At 41.1% G+C, this 23,583-nt stretch overlaps 1 protein-coding gene across 1 annotated transcript in view; it reads right to left on the bottom strand.

Annotated features, from left to right (window-relative positions):
- The window catches only part of trabd2b (TraB domain containing 2B), a 70,950-nt gene that overhangs the window by 1,171 nt on the left and 46,196 nt on the right, over positions 1-23,583 (bottom strand). The window contains exons 4-6 of the mRNA XM_042417523.1: positions 17,539-17,713; positions 2,808-2,904; positions 183-461 (exon numbers count right to left, since the gene is read on the bottom strand). Of these exons, the coding sequence (XP_042273457.1) occupies positions 183-461; positions 2,808-2,904; positions 17,539-17,713 (551 nt within the window). The remainder of the gene's footprint in view (positions 1-182; positions 462-2,807; positions 2,905-17,538; positions 17,714-23,583) is intronic.

Raw genomic sequence — 23,583 nt, 5'->3', positions numbered from 1 at the left:
ATCAAAATAAGGTCTTTGCGTCACTCTGTAATGACCCATGATGACCTGTAGGATGATTTTTTTTCTTCATCAGGTATTTATATTAACATCTTTATTGACATGAATATCACTCCAGTTATACCTCAACTTATTTTATAGAGCTGAATATCAGTATAGTTAACTGATTATAATGGATATCTCACCCATCTCCGATGCGAACCCACAGATCACTGAAGAGGCGGGGTCTCGCATGGCCCCGGTGAACTTTGCGAGGCCGTTTGTGTCGTCCAAACTCCTCCAGCTGGCTCAGGCTGTCGGGGAGCAGCATGTGAGGCAACACCTCCTCTCCGAGGCCAGGGATGTCTTCTGGGTCTTCCAGCTCCATATCTGTTGGACTGGTCAGCCAGCTGGTGGGAGATGCCGTGCTCATGTCATCGCTCTCCTCGCTGGATCGTACTGCAGGCTCTTCATCTGGTTTACTCCTGAAGCACGGAACAGGCGAGATAGAGAGGTTGTCAGTTCATACTCATCTTTGGTATATTCAAAGGTAATGGTGAAACCTTTGACTTATACATGTAAAATCAGCATTTTAGTGTTTCTCAGCTGATCATAATTGAAGTTGGCCTGTTTCCCTTTTCTAAGATTTCAAAGTGGCTACAAGTAAATGTTATTGTTTGTGGTTTCTGACCAGTCTATTTCTTTCCACTTAACACCATATTTCACTCAAGGACATGAACACCATGAAGGATGCCTTGCCCTATAAACGATGTACTGAGTGGCAGAAATACCCAACAGGCAACATTACAGGAAGTTGTAACTCTTGTGGCCGCACTTTTGCATCAAAACTGACATCTGCTCAAAGCGGACCACCCAGAATCACCGGCCTCTCCTCGAAAACTTTTGCCATGCTCCTCTTTCTTCCATCCATTACTCATACTTTCTCGACCCTTGTTCTTTTCCTTTCAATATGACTTGCGTGCGAGTATGTGTTTCAAGGTGGTACATCAAAACGATCCTTAGGGAACCATCTGCATACATCGACACTGTAACAACTAGAAAGTAAAAAATTAATAAAGTAACAGGAATAACAGGGAACTGTGATGCTATATTACATGCTGATGAGTAATATTAATATTTGCACTGTATCCACAAGGGCATAGGATCTAAATCATGTCAGGATTTCCACTAGAGCTGCTCCTTCATAATTAGTTTTGTCTCTCAGGTCATAATAAATGTGATGGTCTGCACTTCTACTTTTACAGGCTTGAAACCATCCCCATCCAGGATTTGAAGGCTTGGTCAGGGTGATGATAGCTCCAGGCCTGCGGTCAAGCAACTGTGGAGCCAAACCCAGCTCTCGTCTGCGCCGTCTGTCAGTCATATAATCACTCTTTAAGACTTCTTGCCAATCGCTTCGAATAACTTTCATAAACTCCTCTCACCCAGCCATCTTGCTGTGTTTTTCCTCGCCTGTTAAGTCACCTTTGCGTCACAAAGTTAGAGGTGTCTGCGTGCATGCACGCCTGCAAGTGTGTGGTCATGTGGTTGTGAATGTGTGCGGCACACGCAAGTGTTTTGTGACCACAGCAAGTCAGTCCACTTGTCAGCTTTTAAACCAGAACCACTGGCTGAAGCCCACAACTCTGCAAACAGGGTGGAGGGTGATAGGGAGGCTACATTTACAGCTGTAATTTACAGTGAGAAGTTTGTAAAAGCCCCGACTAGATGGATGGTTGGGGATGTTTTTACTGTTTTTAAAGAGATTCCTGGTGCCTTGTTTTTCCATTTTCACCGTGATTCAAGTGGCTGTTGTTACCATTTTACAGGCCCATGGATCAACCCCCTAGGTGAGAGGGGAACTGCTCTGTGCCAGGGAGTGGGGGCGTGCACACACACACACACACACTGAGATATTTAGAGGGATTGTGGAAGGTTTTTTTTGTGAAGAAATGCTGCAGGACAGAAGCCAAGCCTCTGTGTGAGGTGTGTGAGTTTGAGTGTGTGTACAGTACAATCTTGCTCCCCCTGCTCCTTGGCACAGTGCATCACTCCGCTCACCCTGCATACACGTCTGTATGTGTGTGTTTGTTTTGACCGTGGTACCAGTGGCTGTTGAGAACAGGCAGAACCACCGCTCACCTTTGGCAGCTCGCCTTTGGCAGGCAGGGGAGGAGAGGGAGGAGACGGAGGAAGGAACGGAGGGAGCAGGGGAGGAAGGTGAGGGAGTTGATGAGGTATCAAAGGATTTCTGTATAGCAGAGCTTTATTTGTTACAGAGCACAATTTGGACTGTATCTGCGTTGCACTTCAGTAAATCTACTGAGGTTAAATGCCTCGACTCTAGAGAGAATAAGACAGATGTGGACTCGTTAAGTTGTGGGGGGTAGACAGATATTCTCTTTCTCTGTTTGATGGGCTCTGTGATCTACATCCACATGTATCTGCATGCTTGCCAAAAACTAGTGCACCAATGCTCTGTTTCACAGTTCATATTACCATAACTTCATCAGGGCAATGCTAGTACCTTGTCTTTTTTCATTCGTCATCTTGTCAGGTTAGAGGGCTCTCAAGTTTGTTTTTCAAAGTGTAATCTTTCACCAATATAATGCCCATAATTTGATTGCATTAGAATTATTTTGCCTCCAAAATGAAATAATATGTATGTTCCACCATCATCATCATCAACCTTGTCAGATTACATAATGTCAAATGAGAGATCAGATTTCTTTTTAGTAACCCAAGCAATCACATACTTTTGTCTGTTTTTCAGCAACAGATTGTGTGTTTGTTTCTTTGTAATTCTTTGTCATCTCTCTCTGCTTACTCACTCTGTGACAGGCTCCTGGTGATCAGAGGGAGTGTGGACGATCTCGTAGCCTTCCTGCCTGAGGATGTCCAGCACACTGCGGTTCCCCAGGAAGTGACCTAACAATGGACACAATAATAAAGGTCAGGACAGATTTAAAGGATACGAGAGTTCATTTTTGTCTTTCTAAAACAACAACCTGGATTGTGTTTCATGAAAATATTTTGATGCTATAAACAGAAACTTAATACTCCCCAGTGTTTTTCAGTGCACTAAAGCTCTACTATTGGTTGCAATGCTGACGGTGGAGCTGTAGGGATGGAAGTGTCATTTTTGTTTGGTGATAGGGTTCACAACATGATACATATTCTTATTCTTACTTGGCTAGCTTCAAAGAATATTTTTAAGTGTTATACCCAGTCAGTGGACCTCGCCACCAAAGAGGTGTTGATATACCTTGTTAGATTGTGGCAGTAACAGCTCTGCTATAGGCAGAAGCAAGAGACAGGATTGTGGAGGATAACAGAGGCTATTCAAATGCAAGATCATTCTTCATCTTCTGGGCCTATGCACTTGTTGCTCCCTAATGACCCTGTATTGTCAGCACTCAACCTCTTGCCTCCCCTCCACTCCTCTCCCTCTTTCCTTCACCTTGTATATGATTCCTTCAGTCTGACATCAAACATGTGGGCCCCAGCCCTGCGCTGATGAAAGAGTGTTTTTTTTATTTCTCCCATCAGCCGATAATCCTGCGCGTCACTCAACCCAGCAATAAGCTGTAAAGTAGCCTGACATCACCCCCACTACACACACACACACACACACACCCTAACAGAAGAATTCATATTTGCGCTCACACATAAACCTGCATACAAAAATTTGCACACACAGGAATTCATACACTCACACACCTCAGCTCTCTCCTGCGGCTTATTAACAACACGTTGACAATATTCAAGCCTCTTACTCGCCTTTTTTATCAGGGCCCTCTGCTCCCACTCGGCTCCTCACCCCCTGCCAATTTTATCATTATAATGTTCCTGATCATTCCTGAAAGTCAAAGAAAGAGGCACGCGGTGTTACACTTTCTTGGCAGCCGAGTTCAAAGGCAGCGCTGGGATAGGCTGTGGAGTGAGTGGAGGCTTCTAACAACAGAGTGTCGGCGAGATCAGATGGGATTACACAGAGGGGAGAGTGTGAGCTTTTGTCTGGGTGAAGGTGGGTGTATGTATTTGTGTGTGTGTTCTTGTTTTGCTACACTTATGCAGACTAAATATCCTCACAAGGGTAGAAGTTAGGACATATTTCTCATCCTTGTTTCTTTAAGAACTTTTTAAAGATCTTTTTTTTAGTTACATAAACTGAAACTTTAGAAAACAAAAGAAACCAAACACAGTGATCCTGACATTGCAATAAAAATGTACCTATAGAAAGCAGAGTTCAGATTAGATCACTTTAATAGGAAAATAACTAATAAATGAAGAAATGGCACAACAGTAGACAGTCAGTCCACCACTTTGGTTTAAACTGAAATATTTCAACAGCTATTGCACGGACTGCAAATATTGTACATACATTCATGATTCCCAGAGGATGAACCCTAATGACGTTGGTGATCTCATAACTTAAGTTAGGTAAAATATCTCAAAAAGTGTTGGATAGATTGCCATGAAAGCAGGCATTCATGTTCCCCTCAGGTTGAGTTTAATTTTCATTTAACGCCATCATCAGGTTTTTAATTTATCCAATTATTTTGGCTTTATGACCAAATATCTGCAAAAATGACATTCTCATCAGCCTCAGCTGTGTCCTACTTTGTGTTTAGCACTAATTGTCAAATGTTAGCATGCTAACATGCTAAACTAAGATGTTGAACATAGTAAACATATCTGCTAAACATCAGCATATTGCTGAAAATGCCTCCATATTTGGCCAGTGGATGATGCCATGCTTATGGAGAAACTGCAAAATATGTACTCTACAGTTAATTTATGTAACTTATATATCATATACAGTTAGTAGTAGTTTATAATACTTAAGTTTTCATCCCTTTCTTCTCACCAAACAGTGGGGCCGAAGTCAGCTCGTTCAATGACTGCATGCTGACAGATTCAACCACTCTAATATGTGTGTCAAGAAGCTATTTCATTAATTTCTGAGGGCCAGGGACACAAGAAGAACACCTCCTGAGTGTCCACCCGGTTTGAGGTTAAGCTGACTGTTTGATGTGCTGACTAGATTTCCTTTGCCCTGCTGTTATCCATAACGCACACAGAAACAAGGCAGCATGTGTGTGTGTGTGTGTGTGTGTGTGTGTGTGGTTGTTTGTGTGATGAGATTGTTTCTCTTCACAGCCGGCGGATGACATCATGTTTTCATGTCTAAGACACACCTGTTCTAAATCTGACATTCTTTAAACGTTCATTCTGCTAATTGTTCCTTCGTTTGTTGTTTTCAGGATCCTGTAAACAACATCCAATAAACATGCACCCACTTGTTAAACATCCTACTGTATACACAAACGATACAAACACTTTTGTCTGCAAAACAAGACCAAACGAATGGACACGAATAAACAGACAAACATGCACTTATGCACATGTGCCCCTCCCACACACACACACACACACTCACACACACACACACACACACACACACACACACACACACAAACAGACACACAAACCCTCTTCAAAAGTTGCTAACTTCCATGTTTGAACTTAAATTGAGGGATTGCAAGGTTCCCCATGAGCTGGCACAATTTGTCAAACAAACAAAAATGTTTTTCTGGGTTCTTAAGTTTATTCACAATCTTTTCATCTGACAACAGTGGCATGTGTATCATTTGTTTCTGTGTGTGTTTGTGGTTCTTCCCTGTGTGTGTGTGTGTGTGTGTGTGTGAGCGACTAGACACAGAGATAATAGCTCTCTCCGTAGAGATGACTGTGTTGTCGGGGCTGGGATAGTGTGTTTGTTTGTGGAGTATCCAGACAGTAAACAATGTGGCGCTTCTGCAGCAGAGAGCTGGCCCAACAACAGTTCCATTAGCCAAGACGTAATGAGAGGTCAGCTGACTCCTAATTGCTCCCCTGCTGCACGTAGAGCTCGTAGGCTGAATGCACCGGTAGCACACTGTAAAAAATGCTGTGGCCATGTGTAAAATTCTTACAAATTACTTACAGTAGTAAAAGGTATACAAATAAATGCCTGTGTTGTGATTCTCCAGAAACACTTTCATGAGTATTTCCTGAGCAAAGTTCTCTGGCACACAGGAAGTGATGAGTGTTTAAATTGAAAGAAATGTTTACATACAGACTTTTTTTTTGAGTATACTTTATCTTTTCCAGTGTGAACACGCCACAGACTCAACTGTCAGACTCTTCATCATCATTTACGTCACAGTGTTTAATTTGCCAAGTGATTTTTGGGAAGTGCATTACACCTCCGTGATGACTGGATCTCAGAAATAATCTGTAAAGTGTCATATTCTCTTGTAACTGCACCGCTTTAGGGCTATTAAGTTAAGTTGAGTGGCTCAGGCTATGTACAGAAGAAACGCAACTTGTGGTAATGTGGGTTCAAACCATTTACAACCACTTTCACATATCACCTACTCTCTGTTTTTTTTGTCTCGCCAGTCTGCTGTCATCACTCTAATAAAGCAGATATGCCTTCAATATTTCCTTTGCTTAAAAAAGTAAATTCAGTTTTGAGCAACCAGGACTTTTTGCAGTGTGTCACTACCTTACAGGGTGTTCCCCCTCCTGTGGCTCCTGAGAGCAGAGTTAATGACCCAGTTACTCCCCTGTTTAATAACCTTTCCATCCCAATTTCCACTTACAGTAGCAACTTAATGTACTCCACTTCACTCTCTGTGTTTACTGTAGCCACCTCTTGTCTCAGGCCTATCTCTTTATCTGTCTGGCTTTCCAGACTTAATCATGTCTCCTTAAAGCATCTATGGTTGTCTGGCTGTCACTGCAGCTCTTTCCTCTGCTGTCAGTTTGTTTGTCTTTTTGTCTGTCAATTTTTCCGCCCTTTCCTCTCCATGCAAGTTTGAGTGTGTGTTGAAGAGAGAGAGAGAGAGAGGTGTGGCAGCATGTCTCTCCAGACTCCAGCCATGTCAGCACCTCTTTTCTCACACCCACTTCTCTTTCTATCTGCCCAGTCCTTGTTCCCTCGCTCCATCACAATCTCTCCATCTTTTCCTTTCTACATCCCTCTCGAAAACCTTCAAAGCAACAAAGAGGAGCCGGTTAAGAGAGACGAGAAAAAGAAATAGAGAGCAACAGTGAGCGGTGAGGCATGGGACATTGATCCAAAAATAAAGAGAACACACATGATCAGATTTATGTTATTTTTCAGTTTTTGCGCAAACAAATGTGTTTGCAATTATGCTGTGTAAACAATGGATCAACTGGTATGCACTAGTGGTTTAAAAAAATGGCTTGCAAGCAAACCACCTCACATAAAAATTGCAATCAGAGCACAAGCAGTAAAATAGGAAGAGAAAGTAAAGAAGGAGGAGGTTGCAAATAGATGAGTGGGCCGAGGGAGAAAATGTATGTGAAGAAAGAGAAGAAGAAAAAGGAAAAAGATGTAGAACAGGATCATGAGGGCGAGATGGATTGCGCACTCTCTCCACCCTCCCAGAATGCATGCTGGGTACTGTTGCTACATTATGGTCCAAACAAACACAAGCTGTTGCCTCCCAGCCATTTGAACAACAGATGAAAGGGAGGTGAAGAGATGAGGGAAAGCAGAAAGAAAGTGAGAGGATACGGTGGAGAGAGCAACCCAATGAATGGGGAGGAGGAGGGGAGGGGGGATTAAAAAACTACCCGCACTACTTTGTAGTTGACAAGGGTGTGTTCCTCTCTGGATTTGTTTGGAAATGTGTTCCAGTGATGATGGGGGAAAATTCCTCTCATTTGCATCTGTTTGTGTGTGAATAAGTGTGTAGGTGTCAGGCGGATGACAAATTAAAGGAAAAACTAACATAAATGTCTCTGTAAGGTGTTGGACAACCTTGAACCATCAAAACAGCATCACAAATCTTCACGAGTGAAGACCGGAGGGAAGTTTTAATGATGTGGGCGCTGCCTAACACATCAATCCAAAATCTCCCATAAACCGGTGACTGAAAAACCATTTAGGGGCCCTCTGTGCTTTCTATGGAAGCATCTGCATTTGTTATGTTTCTCTACACATTTATTCAAGTTTTCCCTTCAGTGTGTGCCAGCGATTGTTGTCTGCTCGCAACGGTGAGCTTACATTAATATGTATTTGCCTACCTCTGTGTGTGTGTGTGTGTGTGTGTGTGTGTATCTATGACACAGGAGCACAAGTCTCTCTTTGGACTTAACCTGCGTAACACTGCCCTTCTTTTTTCTTGAACAACATATGAGTAATGCAACAAAGATTTTAATAAGCCCAGCATCCCCACGCCTTGCTGTGCATTTCCATTTACAGTTTTACGGTACTGGGATCCCTCTATAAATCACACAGCAGCCTTTGGATTAACAGAGTGGAGCCGGAGCAACAACTACCCACGGCGCTTCAGAAATAGTTGAACCACTGCCTTGAAAACAGAGCGCAGCTTTCACTTGACGTGTAAATCTAAAGAGGCAGGATGGTAAATTCCACCTCTCGGCTCAGCTCTGGGTTTGTAGAAGGGGAATAATGGGAATCTGGAGTCTTTCCCCTGGCTTCCCCCAACTTCTCTCACTCATTCCTCATCTCCATAATGATTTCACTTCCTATGCATGCAGCACGACGTCTGTCTGTCTCTCCGCACCACGCTGAGGTGTTATGAGTGACAGCTGTTGATTGGGGGTGTCCACGTCCAAGTTCTGGTTGACGTTCCGGTCAAATACAAAGATCAAGGGAGTTCGGGGATCACATCCAAAGGCCGCTCGCTGCATGCAGCGGGCCTGACACCAGTCCATGTCAGAAAAGGCTGGAGGGAGGGATCAGCCGTTCAGTGTTAGAAGCTTTAAAGTAATTCCCCATGTTTAAATATTTAGACTGTGTGAGCTTGCTGCTGCAGTCTAACACTCTCTGAGTGGGCAGAGAGAAAGTAAAGAAAGTGAAAGAAAAAGAGAGGATGAGAGATGAGCTGAGACTACAGTGGAGCTAACAACATTTAGTGGAAATTGTTTGTTTTTGTCTCTGTCAGCTGTGGTCTTTAGTGTCTCTCCCTGCTGGGACATGAGGAGTAAAGGGAGCAGCCGGTCAACTAGTAGAGGGACTTCTTTCTTCTGGACACAAACACACACATACGTATATATGATAGAATGTGATATGATATCCTTACAGAACTCTGTCTCATGGCGGTCTTTATCTCTGTCATCTCATTCTTGCACCGTTGGTTCATTTCCTCTCCTCCACCCTTCAGTTAAACTTGCAGTTCCAGTTAAGAGGGAAGCATATTTATTTTTCATGTGAGCAGGTACAAAACATTCACACATTTCCGTTCATTACAAAAGCTTACAGTATGTGCCTGTCATCTTATTCATGTGTTTTAAAAGAAGTGCATATTTTTGTGCATTTGTCAGTGTGGAGTGTGTGTGTGTGTGTGTGTGTGTGATGTTGGCATACACTACACAGCTGCCCAGCAGGCATGAGCATAGAGATACAAGTAAGTGTGCTGGTATGTGAGTATGTATGTAGCCTGTATGTGCAGGTTTGTGTGTAAATGTAAATGTATAAGTGTGTTTTATTGAGTGTGCTTCCTTGGCTCGTACCAATGTCTTACAGCAGTTCTTTCTCAGGACGAGGCTGGCTGGTTTTCATTCTTCCCATCTAATCATGATTTGATTTACACCTGGGGCACCAGGTGAATGCAATTAACTACCTAGTATGAAAACCAGCAGTAGTATGAGTCCCAAGAAGTGAACCATTGTATTCTTGTATTCTGAGATCTACATAGTTTCTGGTGTGTGCATGTAGGCCAATTTACATGCTCAAAAGATCAAAGCAAGCTACACCGAAGCATCCATGTGTTTATGAAATGTAGCATTAAGCTTATTGGCACTAAATAGGCTATGAGATGTTCTTTCAGTTGCTAATGAAGTGTGTAATCTTTGAACACGCTAATGAGCTGTACTGATTTAATCAGAGCTAAGAATTCAACCAGTGTAGCTAACAGTTACCATAAGACGTTTTCACGCAAACGTACATTCCTGAACATTGACAAGACGATGTAACCTTACATGGGTGCAAAAAAGCATCCGTGTGTTTATGAAAAAAAGTTATGTGTTAACATCCCAAGTCAACTTAGCTAATATGGAGCAGTAACAATTTGGGTTTATTTAAATATAATTTTACTGTAATTAGTAACAAATATCCTTGCAAGCCTTTTTTTAACATTTAATTTGTTAAATTAGCTAATAAATACACAGTAAAGTGAATGTTCTTTTTTGTCATTTAATGAAACTAAATATTCCTTCTGTAAGAGCAGTCATGAAGTGCACATTTTATCTTTTATGTATTTTGTCGGACTACTAGAACCAGTGACAGCCATGTTGAACTGGATGCACAGATTACAATAAACAGTCCACAAATTGGGAATTGTTAATTCCTAAAAAGCTTGAGTTTTTGAACATAAGTGGTAATTAGAAAATAATTAGGTTTATGTTATGTTAGGAAAGTGATGGACTTGTGCTTGTAATACTGTTTGGAGGGACATTTCCTCCCTAGTGGACAGAAGTATCCATGTATTGGACCAAAGCACTACACACTGAACAGTGACTCACATGCACTATCACCCTGCACTAAACAACATTGGCTTCTGGTCCAAACCACACTCCCGTTAAAAATACATTTAAAAGCCTGCTAAGTCTAAGCTGTCAGTAGGAACACTAATAATATCTCTCGATCTCTATATCTCACTCTATCTCCCTCCATGTGTCTTCTCTGCCGAGCTGAGGAATCACAAAGTGCACACATGACGCACATATATGGCGTCTCCGTCACTTCATAAAATGTTCCTGCACTATGCGGAGGGGAAGACAGCATGAGGCAGAAGAGACAGAGCTAGACATCACCAAGGGATGGCGTCAGTTTAATAAAGGCGAGACAGTGGCAGATGGAGGGGACAGATAGAAAGAGCCAGAAAGATAGCAGCTTAAGACAGAGTGGCAGGCAAGACAGGTAGAAATATGAAGTTAGAGCTAAAGACAGACCGGAGTGCCAGCAGAGACAGACAGATAGACAGACAGGCAGAGGAAAAGGGCTGAAAAAAGCAGATATGCAGAGAGGAAGAGCCACACAGACAAAATGACATGCACGCCAGACAGGCTTTCTCCCTCAGTCATCACTTCAACACCACAACACCACAAGCGACTACAAAACACATGGTCCCCCTCTGCCCGCACAATGTGCTATAGGCCTGCACAGCAGAATTTACGCACAAAAATCGACTTTCTGCAAACAGATCCAAAGTGACTCAAACTTAAAACAATACTACATGTGTATTTTTGACAGTAAACTCTTTTTGGTGATGGATATCTCTGTGGATCATATGACTCGTGTCGCAAGCATACACAGACACACGTGTATGTGAGTGAAGTGGTGTCTAGGCCGTGGCAGCGTCAGGAAATTCCATGGGATGTTTTCAATAAGGCAAGGCAGCGGCAGCCAGAGAGCTGGCAAATGAAAACCTGCTGAGGCACACCACAGAGCTCCAATGAGACGCTGCCTACCCCAGCACAACTCTTTATGATAAATCTGTGTGTGCTTGTGTTATGTGTAAAAATTATAGTGTATGTTTTTGTTTTTGTTTGTGTATAATTGCATATTTTGCTGAATGCGTGAGAGAAAAAAAGTGTATTTAGACTTGTGTCTGTTTAAAATAGCAACAAGTGTCCAATGTGACGAGTCTACGAGTATGCTTTCCCTTTACTGCTATCATCTGGTGTTGCTGTGTCATTCTGTCCAAGGGGAAACTGTGATGCATTCACTTGGCCTTACAAAGAGCGCTACGTCATGCTACAGTGGGTGCCTATGATTGGTCTCCATTACATAATACTGATAGTAATAGTGAACAGCAGTGGTCACAGCGGCGTAAAGGAATAGGATGAGAGACTCTGAGGAGATGGAGAGCGAAGACAGAAAAGCTGAATTTAAATTTCTGATGACTATTCTTTCAACAGTGTTGCTCACTTCAAGTTAAAGAAATAGTTTGAGATTTTGCATGTTTCCAATCTTTATGCTAACCTAAGCTAACTGGCTCCTAGCCATAGCTTCATATTTATCGTAAAAATAACGAGTGGTTATCTCTTCTTATCTAACTCTCGGGAAGAAAGTGAATAGGCTAAGATATATTTCCCAAAATGTTTAACTATTCATTTAAAGGGGTCATTATCAGGCACAATTCCACTTCTTTTTCTCAATCTTTATTTGAAATGGAAACTTCTTATAAATCTGTACATGTTCAAGCCCGAATCTGATCCCAAATATGCGAATGGACAATGCGAACATCCTACAACTTCATCAACAAAGGCTACAGAACAGACAGCCATTTGTGGGCATGCATGAACAATCTGACGTCATCACGAGGAGGAAGTAGAATTAACATTGCAAACGAGACGTTCAGAGCAGGTTGAAGCCTGGGGTTTTGACTTGTAGGGAGCATCTTTACATACATTCACATACATTAACACAGTGTTTCCCCTATGTTGAATGGTTTGGCCTGGCGGGGCAGGGGTGATTAGCAGCCACACATTTCTCACTCTATTTCTCTGTTTAGCTTCGTCAGGTTAGGCTAACCCATTGTTTCTAACTTCGGAGCTAACCCCCTTCACTTTTCCAGCAGTTGGGGAAACAACTGACATGACTTTTCTTGGTCTTGACAAGCTGCAGCATTTATTAACTGACACACTGTAGTCTGTACTGTACATTTACTGCCAGATTGACAACTTACTGCTAACCTTTTCCTCTGCTGCACTCGCATTCCCCATCTGATGCTCGCCCTCTTGCTTAACCACTCGCTTATGCACTGCCTTATTCCTTAAAAGGAGTTACGCTACCAGGAGTTTTGCGGGCAATGACACAGACGTTAACTCATGTTTCGAAACAGCGCTGTTCAGAGGCTCCCAAACACTATTGATTTCCAAATGAATGGATATTTGCTGTTATTTTTGGCATTTAAAAAATTATTTTTTGGCCTGGTGGGGGTTCTCATTGCTGCACTATTATAGGAGAAACACTGTTAACAGTATAAAAATAACAGAAAATCACAAAAAGCAAGATATGTTCCCTTTAACTGCTTTAATCTTTTCCCTTTTTTGGCTCCTTGGGTGTAAACAAAAACAAGCTCACAGAAACACAGCCCGAACATATTATCACGTTATAACGTTTGTGTAGCTAGCATGCCAAAGCTAAAGCTAAAGTTGTGTTGCTGGTGACCTAACAAATGTCAACAAAAGCCCAATTTTCAGTCTTCTTTTAGCTCTGGTTAGCTTCCACCAACTCCTGTCTTTAAATATCTGTCTTTAGCTGCTAACTTCTTCACAAGCTAGTCACGGACTTTGTCTTTCTTCTTTTCTTTTTTTTGTGCTAGGCTAGTAGTGTACAGGGGGCTATTCAGGGCTCCTTTTTTGCTGAAAACAGCTGCTTGCTACTGCTTGAGTAAGGGAAGAGAGTGTGGATACAAGCAGTGAGACTGGACCATATATTACCTTTGTGGGCCTTAACACTATAAACCAAAATAATGAGCTACTGAAAATGAGGCAAAAATGCTGCTTGGAGCTGTGGACTTAAGTGATAAGGTTCATGACTGCAGCTCAGTCGTGACCCTCTCATACAGTGCCAGTAAAATACTGATTAGTGGCTTAACGTAATGTAAACTCGACTGCATAACAATTAGTGACTGAAATATGACTGTAATATGTGCTAGAGAGAAACTCAAGTTGACTGAAGTGTTGTATGGTGGACCATCGATATCATGAAATCTTGGCCCAACAGCAAGCTCCAGTGAGAGAGTAATACTGCTCAGTCAGTCTCTTTTATACTGCCTGGGGTAATTCAATTATGCCTGCTGGAGCTCTTTTTACTCTATAATTTGTATTAATAACCTGTTGGTGAAAGTGAAGGAAATAAAAAATGTCTGTTACAATGTATGGAGATGTGTGCAGGATGGAGGAAAAAGAGCAGAGAGAAAAATCACTGCTTTAGCAAATACAAAAGCATGCATTTTGCACATAAAAGTACTTATGCTACAGGAAGGTGTAGGTGTACAGTGAGAGGAAAGGGGGAGGCTGGGAAGTAAGGTGCTGAACTGAGTAGAGATGGATTTCCTGCCTGAACCACTTTATACACACGTTGTATAGTTTAATTATCCTGTGAAAAAAACTCCTGGATCGGACTACAACAGTGGTAACTCTAGAGGGCCTTGACCTAAGTGCTGCCCCAGCTCCTTCCCGACAGTCCTGTTTTCTTTTTGTACTCTGGACATGGTTCAGGTTGGAAGTAAAGTGTCCAAGGCAAAGGCAGTGAGAGGGGCCATTAATATTTATCTGTTGTACTGCATATACAAGAGAGAGAGATTGTGGATCTCGTGCCAGGATCCCCAGCATTTGAAATCCCACATTTTCATTATTCCATTTAATAATCCACAAGAATAAGCCACGTACTGTGAACCCACTGCCTACACACGTCATGTTAATGTGATTTTTGAGATCTGACCATAAAGATTGGATTTTATGTGATCACATTATTGTAAGTCCACATTTGGCCTGAGAACGACTATTATACATCTCCCCAGTCTGTTTTTATTTTAAAATATGTCTGGGTAATCTTAACCCTCACACCTCCCATCCCTTTTTTATTTTTCTTCATTACTCAAAATTTGTTTTGTGGTCAGATTGCTCCTCTCACAAAGTAAGACCACTTCCAGAGCTACTTTTGAAAATACTGCAGAGCAACGTGAGCACAGTCAGATTTCTGGGAGTCCAGGCCGTCACTTAATACATCCTGGCATCATTGGATGATAAAATTTCATGGCTGGTTACAGCCAATGAGAAACTGGGACCAGCAGGGACAGTTACAGGACTGTAAAGACATGAGTCAAAATCCTTAAGACAGAAATAAGATGAGAAAAGGATGCTTTGTGATTCATGCATGGGAGAGACTCTGTTAACCTTAATTTATTACATTTTTTGCCTAAACATGTCAGACATGTGTGTCATTTATCAAACAGGCACAACATCCTGGAGGCCCAGTTTGTCTTTCTATCAGTGATACACATCTCTCTTTTGTATGCATTTCAAGCAGGATAGACACAAATTGTATTGGACATGATATGTGTAACAGAATAATATTCATCTGGATTTAGTATCAGTTACTGTGATGACGATCTGCACATCTTGCTGGTGTATTAGGAGAAGTTTGTGGTGGGAAAGTTGTTGTTAATAACCTGTATTATATACAAATTTGTAATGAATTAGTTTATTAAGTAACTTAAGTTTTAAATAAGTATGTTTTCTTTGTGTTGTCAGTTCCAATGATTGTCTTTTTCCTTAGAAGTTTGTTTATTGACCTTTACTGCATTAATTTTACAAACTACTTTCATAATCATTGTTATCTAATTAGTAATAATCTCAGCAATAGTTTAATTGCATGCTTAGTAAATGTTTTGAAATACCTTTAACACACTGTAATTCTTTTTTTAGTATCACTAGTTCATGATTTCATTTTTTTCCTCAAAGTTCTCTCTAAATGAAGCTAGAAGGCAGCCCCAGTAACTAGTTGCATAATTAGCTGCCACTGCTGTAGCAAATCAGACATTAATTACATGCAGATTGTGAGCGCAAAATTGAGTGAACATGCAGAGTGAATTTGCCCTGCACATTCATGTATGTGAATGTGCCCCTTATTGACTTGTATCTGCTTTGCCTTCCCGAGGTCTATACTGAGACTTCTATGTTTATATTATGTGTGTGTGTGCGTGAATATATATGAAAAATGCAGTACAAATTAAATATATGTATATATATATATATATGTATATATATTTATTATTATATGTGCACAGGTACTGTATGCATGCTCAGGTATGAACTCAAGTGTATGCATGTGTGTGCGCAGGGTAACTGTAATGGTTCTCATCACTTCACACTTCAGTTCTCTCACACACAACACTGCAGCCTGTAGGTGACCCGACACACATGTTCACCTCCAGTCTGTCCAGGCCTGGTTGAACACACAGGAAAGCTAATACACAGCTGCCTTACTGAAGGGCAAAGAACCTGGAAAATATGAAGCTGCATTAAAACAAATGTCTATTAAAAAAATGAAGCTGTCTTATCAGCCTAAACAAGAGAACCCCTGACGGTTCACCTTAATTGTCCAAATTAATTTAAGGACGACATTTTCATAACCTTTTCAAATGAATATATGAAAGATATTTAAGCATGAAGTTCAGAAGATAGTCCAGGTAGCAGTGAGGGATAATCAGTTTAGGTTTTGAACACGTTGCATACAATAATGTCACTATCACTAACATTTCTAACAACTTGAAATAGGAAACATGGCTGTTTTTTCACTTTCTTGCAAATCTCCGCGCCAAACCCTCAATGCTTTTTTTCTTTAGCCTAAGGAGTTGGACTGGGTTTGTTGGCTTTCCGAAGTTCACATGACTTTCATTGTTTCATAAACACAGTGTGTAACAGGAGAAGGATGTATTATCAGCCCTTATTTTTTCCACTGCAAACACTTATACCAGTTTTTGATGTATAATGGCACAAATACATCCTTCCACCACAGTCAAAGTACATATGCAAACTTACAGTGCTTCTATTTTACACACATGCACCCCCTCCCCAACACACACACGCACACATACACTCACACACACACACACGTGCACAGATCCACACATAGCAGCAAGATGGTGCAACAGTGGCCTTATCCAAACAGCACAAAGAGCGCAGGGAGAAAAAATGCTTGGAGTAAGGAGCAAGGCATTCAGCATTAATCATACACTATAGCACACACACTTGCAAGCACACACACACACACACACACACACACACACACACACATACACACACACACACACACACACACACCCTAGAGGCGGTACCACCCATTTTCAGATGCATAAACACAGACACACAGTTGTACAATAAACAGACACATAGACACCCACCTACCACTTGTTTTTGCAAACACACTTGCATGTGTGTGTATATGTCACACACACGTACACACACACACACACACACACACACGTCCCTCAGGACACACTACACCATTCAGGAAACATTAGCAGCATTAGCCAGGAATGGTAATTGAAACAAACACGGTTTCTTCATTTCTGAGGTGGGAGACTTCTGTGTGTGTGTGTGTGTGTGTGTGTGTGTGCGTGCATACGTATGCATAGACACACAGTCTTTCATGCCAGAGATCTGGGAACCATTGTACACTTATTGTCCTGTTTTTTCTCCAGTTTTGCTTTCAAACACAAAAGAGAGCAAATTGTTCACTATAAACACGCGTTAGCGCTGACAGAACCGCTGTTCCAGACCAAAGCAAACCTGATCTCTCTTTCACTTCACAATTACCGCAAACACACACTCTCAGCTTCAATCAGGATGTATTTGAAAAGATCTCATTTTCATTGGCTGATATGACAATTCTCTCATTGTTTGACCTGCAGCCAAAGTGTCCTTTCAAAGTGTCCGTGGACTAGAAACTGAACTTATACTTCATCCTAAACATCCCTGTTGAAGTATCTGAGATCCCCTTACCTGCACCAAATGCAAAAAAGTACGTCTGGTTTGGATTTCTCTGCAGCAGGGCAGACACACGACGAGCCATTCGCTCATTGCGTTTGTAGATGAGCTCCTGGCGGAAGTAGCTGTCAATCTGCAGGGCCGTCATGCGGTCATGAGCTGGCAGAGAACTGTTGATGAAGTGAGGCAGCTGAGAGAAAAAGAAAGATTTAGAGAAAATTAGAAGTCGAAAATCTTTATGGTAAAAATCCACAGCAGTGTAAAAAAAAATCATGAATGCTTTAAACCATGCATACATCAAACACAAAAGGAAAGAAAGGACGTTAACGAAAACTGAGAGGGACAGAAAAGAGAGGGCTGGATGGGGTGTTGGTGACAACCTGGCACATGTGTGTGCCCATGTGAGTGTGAGACCTGGCAACCAGGGGAGTTTCTAACATGACAGCTTGACAGAAAAAGACCAATCCAAGGCTCAGCTCTACAGGCTGGTTTCTAAATGAGAAAGCATAAATGAATGGATGAGAGAGAGGGAGAAGAGTCAATACTGTGTGTGTCTGTGATGAACACTGATGTGTTTATACAGTAAGCTATATATATGTGTGTGTGTGCACTGCTCAAAGGCAATGGCTTGTTTGCTCGTACACGTACTGTATATTCACAAGTGTGAGCGTGTGAATGTGTGTTTAATTGCTGTGTGATTTATTAAGAGCCAGACAGGCGGAGACAGACCACGCTGGCTCTGTTCCACTCTTGGCTGCATCGGTGAATTCAATAGGCTGTTAATCTGTGAGGATGAGTCGGGGTCTGCGGTGGGGTAGCGGGGGTTTGGCATCAGGGGGTCTGAGCTGTCCAACTCAGAAACATACCTTAACACACACACTGTCTCCTTTTTCTCTGTCTTTAGCTCTTTCATTTCCTCTCAGGGTATTACATTTGATTTTTTTCTGGCTCTTTCTCATAATATATATGTAATAAATTACGAATTAATGGAGATAGGTGAAATCCTATTACACTAGAGAACATCTGTCTGGTCTGCTCCCTCTTCTTGGTGCTTTGGTATGCTGTGTGCTGAATGTAATAATGACATCTTTTCATAATTTGGTACTGTTGGTACTGTTGAGGTACAGAATGTTTTTTTTCCCATTTTGTCATTCCTATTTTGAACTTCAGTCTTGTGTAAATTGAAGTTTATCTGTCTATGATTCATGATATCTAAAAAAAAAAAAAATAAAAATAATGGCCAGATTACTACAGATTTGTAGTGGATATTCCTAATAATTGAGATCTTTCATCTAGCACAGCTCAACACTTTGGTCCATTGCACTTTTATTGCACTTCCTCTTTATATTGTAATATGAATTGTATTAAAAATTTCATTGTATTCTCTTGTTTGGCACTGGAAAACTTTAAAAGGGATGTTGAGGAAGCAGATTGGCAGGCAGGAGTATGTGCAAAAAGGTGATGTTTATTAACAAAAATATTAATGAAACAGCAAAAATTCAACAACAACAACAAAAGATGAAACAGACTTTGCAGCCTCACAGCTTCGCTCCCCAACAATAGACCAGTGCCTTTTGCCTTCTCAGCCTCACTGAACTGGAATGTACCATCACGGTTACATACACACAGTCATGAATGCACCAAATTATACACTCACTGAGCCCTTGATTAGAAACACTTAATATTTCTGTACTTCCTAATATTTAGCCCCCCTCATGTATGTTAATCAGGTGGACAAACTATTAGGAACACTTTCATTATAATTCACTCCAGTACACCGCTACGACCTCAATAATAAACATAAAGTAGAATTATCACATTTGTGACAACGCCAACAAAAACTGTATAAACTTCGTAAAAGCAGAATTTATGGCAGAGCTGTTGTGTTGGATTGCATTAGATTGCACAGGTGTTCCTAATAACGTGCTCTGTGAGTGTATATCCTGCCTCGACTTGACATGCCTAGTGACTCACTGCTTAGTGCACCTAATGATGCACACCTGTTGCCACTGTCACTGATTAAGCAGACAATCTACCCTAACACTACAAAATGCTCTCATAAAAGAAACATCACAGCAGGACTGAAGCCCTTCAACAAAACATAACATTGTGAAACACAAACTACTCAACTGAAACTTGTATTCTGTTATTTGTGTAACATAATACATTAACAGACTAACAAACATTGAACTGACATTACAGATTTAACACACAAAAAAAACACTAGTAATGTTGGGAACCAAGGCCTAGTGAAAAGGGAGAGGAGCAACCTTTTCACCATCTTCAAAGTAGAAGTTATAGTTGCAGATGCAAGCAAAATTCTTTTATCCCCATATTTATATATCAATGCATCATTCTATTTATTCCCACTATGCCTTCTGTAAATCAGTTTCTGGCATACACACATAATGGTTTGCATAAACCAATAACACCATCACATATTGTTGAGCATATCTCTTCCATTATGTCCATGTTTCCTTTTCCTAAAACCACATAGTTGCATGCTGACAGCTCAGCATTATGCACAAAGAATGTAAGGGTGGATTGATCCACTGAGGGCTGTGCAATGGTACAAGTTTCCTCTTCTGATTTTCTTCCCAAGTTACTTTAGTTGGAAAGAATGAACAGAAGAAGGGATTAGAGAAGGAAAGACATTTGGGTTATTGGGTTATTGGGTTATGTGTTATGCGTGTGTGAGTCTGTGTGTGTGTGCGTGTGTGTGTGTTTCAGCCACATATGCAGATGTGTTTAATCTGGTATTGTATTTGAGTGTGACAAGAACACACACACATGCATACAGTACATACAAGAGCTGTCTAAAACTGAGTTACTAGTTGACACATCAGTAAAGCAGCTGCAAATTGTGCATAAATCACTGTGCGTGTGTGTGTGTGTGTCTGAATACATACTGAATACATGGGGGGATTTATTGAGCCACATGTGAACAAGGTGTTACTCTCCAGCATCCATCCAAAATATGTATCGGACACATTTTCTCTCACTCCTTCCACAGTTTGTTCTTACAGTCTGTTTCACATAATAGTTGAAAGGCTCTGATTCATACCTACATTGGATATTTATTTCCTTTAGTGATGTACCTTAAACAATTGACATGTCAGTGTTAATGCCAGTGTGGAAGAAGGTGACATTTTGCCAGGGCATGCAGCTTCAATTACTGTCCGGCTGTATTTTGTTATGCTGCCACACAAACACTCGGTCATGTGGAATAATATATACAAGAAAAGGAATATTTCCCATAAATAGTAAAGGCACACTGCTTCATTAAGGTGGAGGTTTTTTGCTTTTAGGATGGATCTTCAATTTAAAAAGATAAAGCAGTGTCCGCAAATTCCTTTTTTGATTCCATGATCATAATCTGGACTACATTTTTTGGACAACCAGCCAAAATAGCTTCTAAACTTTAATATTATTAGCCATTCTGAATGTCCATTAGCCAAATACTTCTTATTGAAATAAACCAGAGCACGAGTCACTACATCCATTTCATCATATTTATGAGTAAAAATAAAGGCCAGACATGTAATAAATCTCTAGCATGTCATTTCAGTGGAATACATGAACTACAGTGCAAACACATTGAGTAAACCTGAGAGACAGAAAGAACTCTGATTTGTCTAGTAAAATAAGGATATTACCTGCCACAGTTCATTTTTACTCACATTTGGCATTTTTGGTGGTCGTTAATTTCAAGCGCTGATAAAATCCAAATGTTTGTAAGGCATGTGCACTACATTGCATTACTCACACATCTTAGTCACTTAGCTTGTACATAACTAAGCGGTCAAAGAAAACCACATTCACACAATTATCTGTAGCCTGAAGCCTCGTATAGTCTCTGTGTTTTTTCAGGGTGTATGACCCAGGGTCATCCAGAGTGACAGGACTTCATGCTTCAAAAGTAAAATGAAGCAGAGTTGGATTATCGTGGGGAAATAAGTCAAAGAGAGAGAGAGAGGTGGAGAAGGAGTGCTTCATCATTGCTCTGATGAGTGAGGATAGCGTGAGTGTTTCATGACGAGAGCAGAAAGTGTTCGGTCGGAGAGAGGTCAAGGTGGGAGTGTAGCGGTAAATGCAGATAAGTTATCACAGGAAAGGCCATTAGCTCCTCTCTATCCCAAACTGCACAGGAAATGTGGAGTGACAGCGAGATATTTTCTCCCTTCCTCACTACTGGTCCTGCTCTGCACTCACTTGCTCAGTCAGTCTGTCCTGACAGCCACCTACTCTCCTCTATGTGATTTGGTTCTTTGAAGTCCTTCTATTCTATTCTTTTATGCTTCCCTTTCCTTTTGCTCAACATCAAACCAAAAAAGCACAAAATAAACCCACTGTATGACATTGTGACATAGAACAAGATCTATCAATGCCAACATGTTTGTAGTTAAATTTCCTTTGAATTTGTTTCTTTTCTAATTTTTTTTACCTCAACTTTTTTTTTCTTTCCATGTTTTTTCTTTTCTGTCCTCTCTATCTATCTTTGACTTTCCTGATGGATGTGGGACCAGTTGAGTGTTGAAATGCATTACCCTGTCCTGCACTGTTCTGCTGTGCAGCGCTCTGGGGCCCATCATCGGCCTCTTTCTAATATGATGAAGATTGAGCTGGGACAGTATCAGGGGTGTTGGAGGCCTCTGGATTAAGTCCTATCTATCAAAAAACACCTGCTCTTTTACGGCCTTGAAAGTTTCTCTCTCTCACACACACACACACACAAACCTGCTATAGATCACCAGGCTACAGAAGCAGGCACCAGTCAGGTCAGGCGTCTGATTGCTCTAGCATGTGCTGGGGAATGTTAATACATGTTATTATGACACGAGGAGCAGCGGTGAACTGGTATGATTTAAAACGCTTGTGCGGGAGACGACTGTAGAAGCAACTGCAGGTGAAACTGTGGCTAACAAGCTCTTTATGGCCCCCAGAGAGAAAAAGATACAGACAGTGAGAGTGACAGAAAGAGAAAAGGGAGATATGTGTATCAGTGCTGAAGTCTGAACATTAAATTGTGCATACATTCTCTCATTTTGTGTGTCTCTGGTGTAAATGGTGTGGAATCTTTGCAGCTGAGCGGGGAGTTGAGGTTACATGGTATGTTAGGTTTAATGGGACTTAAGCATCAACAAGGGAGGGTGACATACAACTGACTTATGAGGAGGGCTTGAGTAAATCTGCATTTGAAGGTGGAGATGGAGTGACAACTTCTGCATTTGGTGTCTGTGTGTGTGTGTGTACTACATCAAAAGGCCTTTTGACAGCTAGCAGGGTTGTGTGCAAAGAATGAAGAGGAGGCCATCACTGAAGGAGCAGAGGCTATGTTAGGAATCATAAAGTTAGAGGGCAGATGGTGTATTTACGGTCGAGTCCAGAGCTATTAAAGTGTCAGTCTATCAACTAACTTGAGGTTAAGAAGGATTAAGATGGTGATGTGCAGTTTTGTGGAATTGATGGTGACGCTAGTAAGTAAAGGCAGAGAAGCACATATGAGTGGGTTGCCAACTCAAATCAAAGATCTGACAGATTATAGATGTTTTTGGAGTTTTACTGTATCAGAAACTTGAGCATCCTTTTGTCCAAGAAAACAAAGCAAAATTACAAGGATTCACTTTCAGTCCCAAAATTGAATTCTTGGCAGAGAGAAAAAGCCTCAGAAAAAAAACATTTACACTGTGGCAGACAAACTCTGCACTTGGTTGGTTGAATACAAATGTGAAAGTATAATTTTACATGATACCTAAGATGCATAGATTCTGTGGTTTCTGACTAAAACAAACTGAATATGTGACAAATCTTATTTCCAGCTACTAAATCTGAAGAAACAGATTGTTAGGAGCATCAAGGTAGCAAGACCTTTCCAGCAGACTGACTGTTACCACGTAGAGCTATGTAAGTGAGAAAATTTAGGAGATAATAAGGATCATTTTGTACTTTTGGTCAAAGTTTTCAATTACGCTGAGCTGAGACTCATTTTTAGAACTGAAGCAGTTTGCATTAAAGGGTACATACCATGCTCTATATACCGCACTGTTATAATGTTGGATG

Source organism: Thunnus maccoyii, chromosome 7 (genome assembly GCF_910596095.1).
Source record: "Thunnus maccoyii chromosome 7, fThuMac1.1, whole genome shotgun sequence".
Classification (NCBI taxonomy): domain Eukaryota; kingdom Metazoa; phylum Chordata; class Actinopteri; order Scombriformes; family Scombridae; genus Thunnus; species Thunnus maccoyii.
Note: the sequence above shows the minus strand (reverse complement) of the source record. Positions and strands in the feature narration are given on the sequence as shown.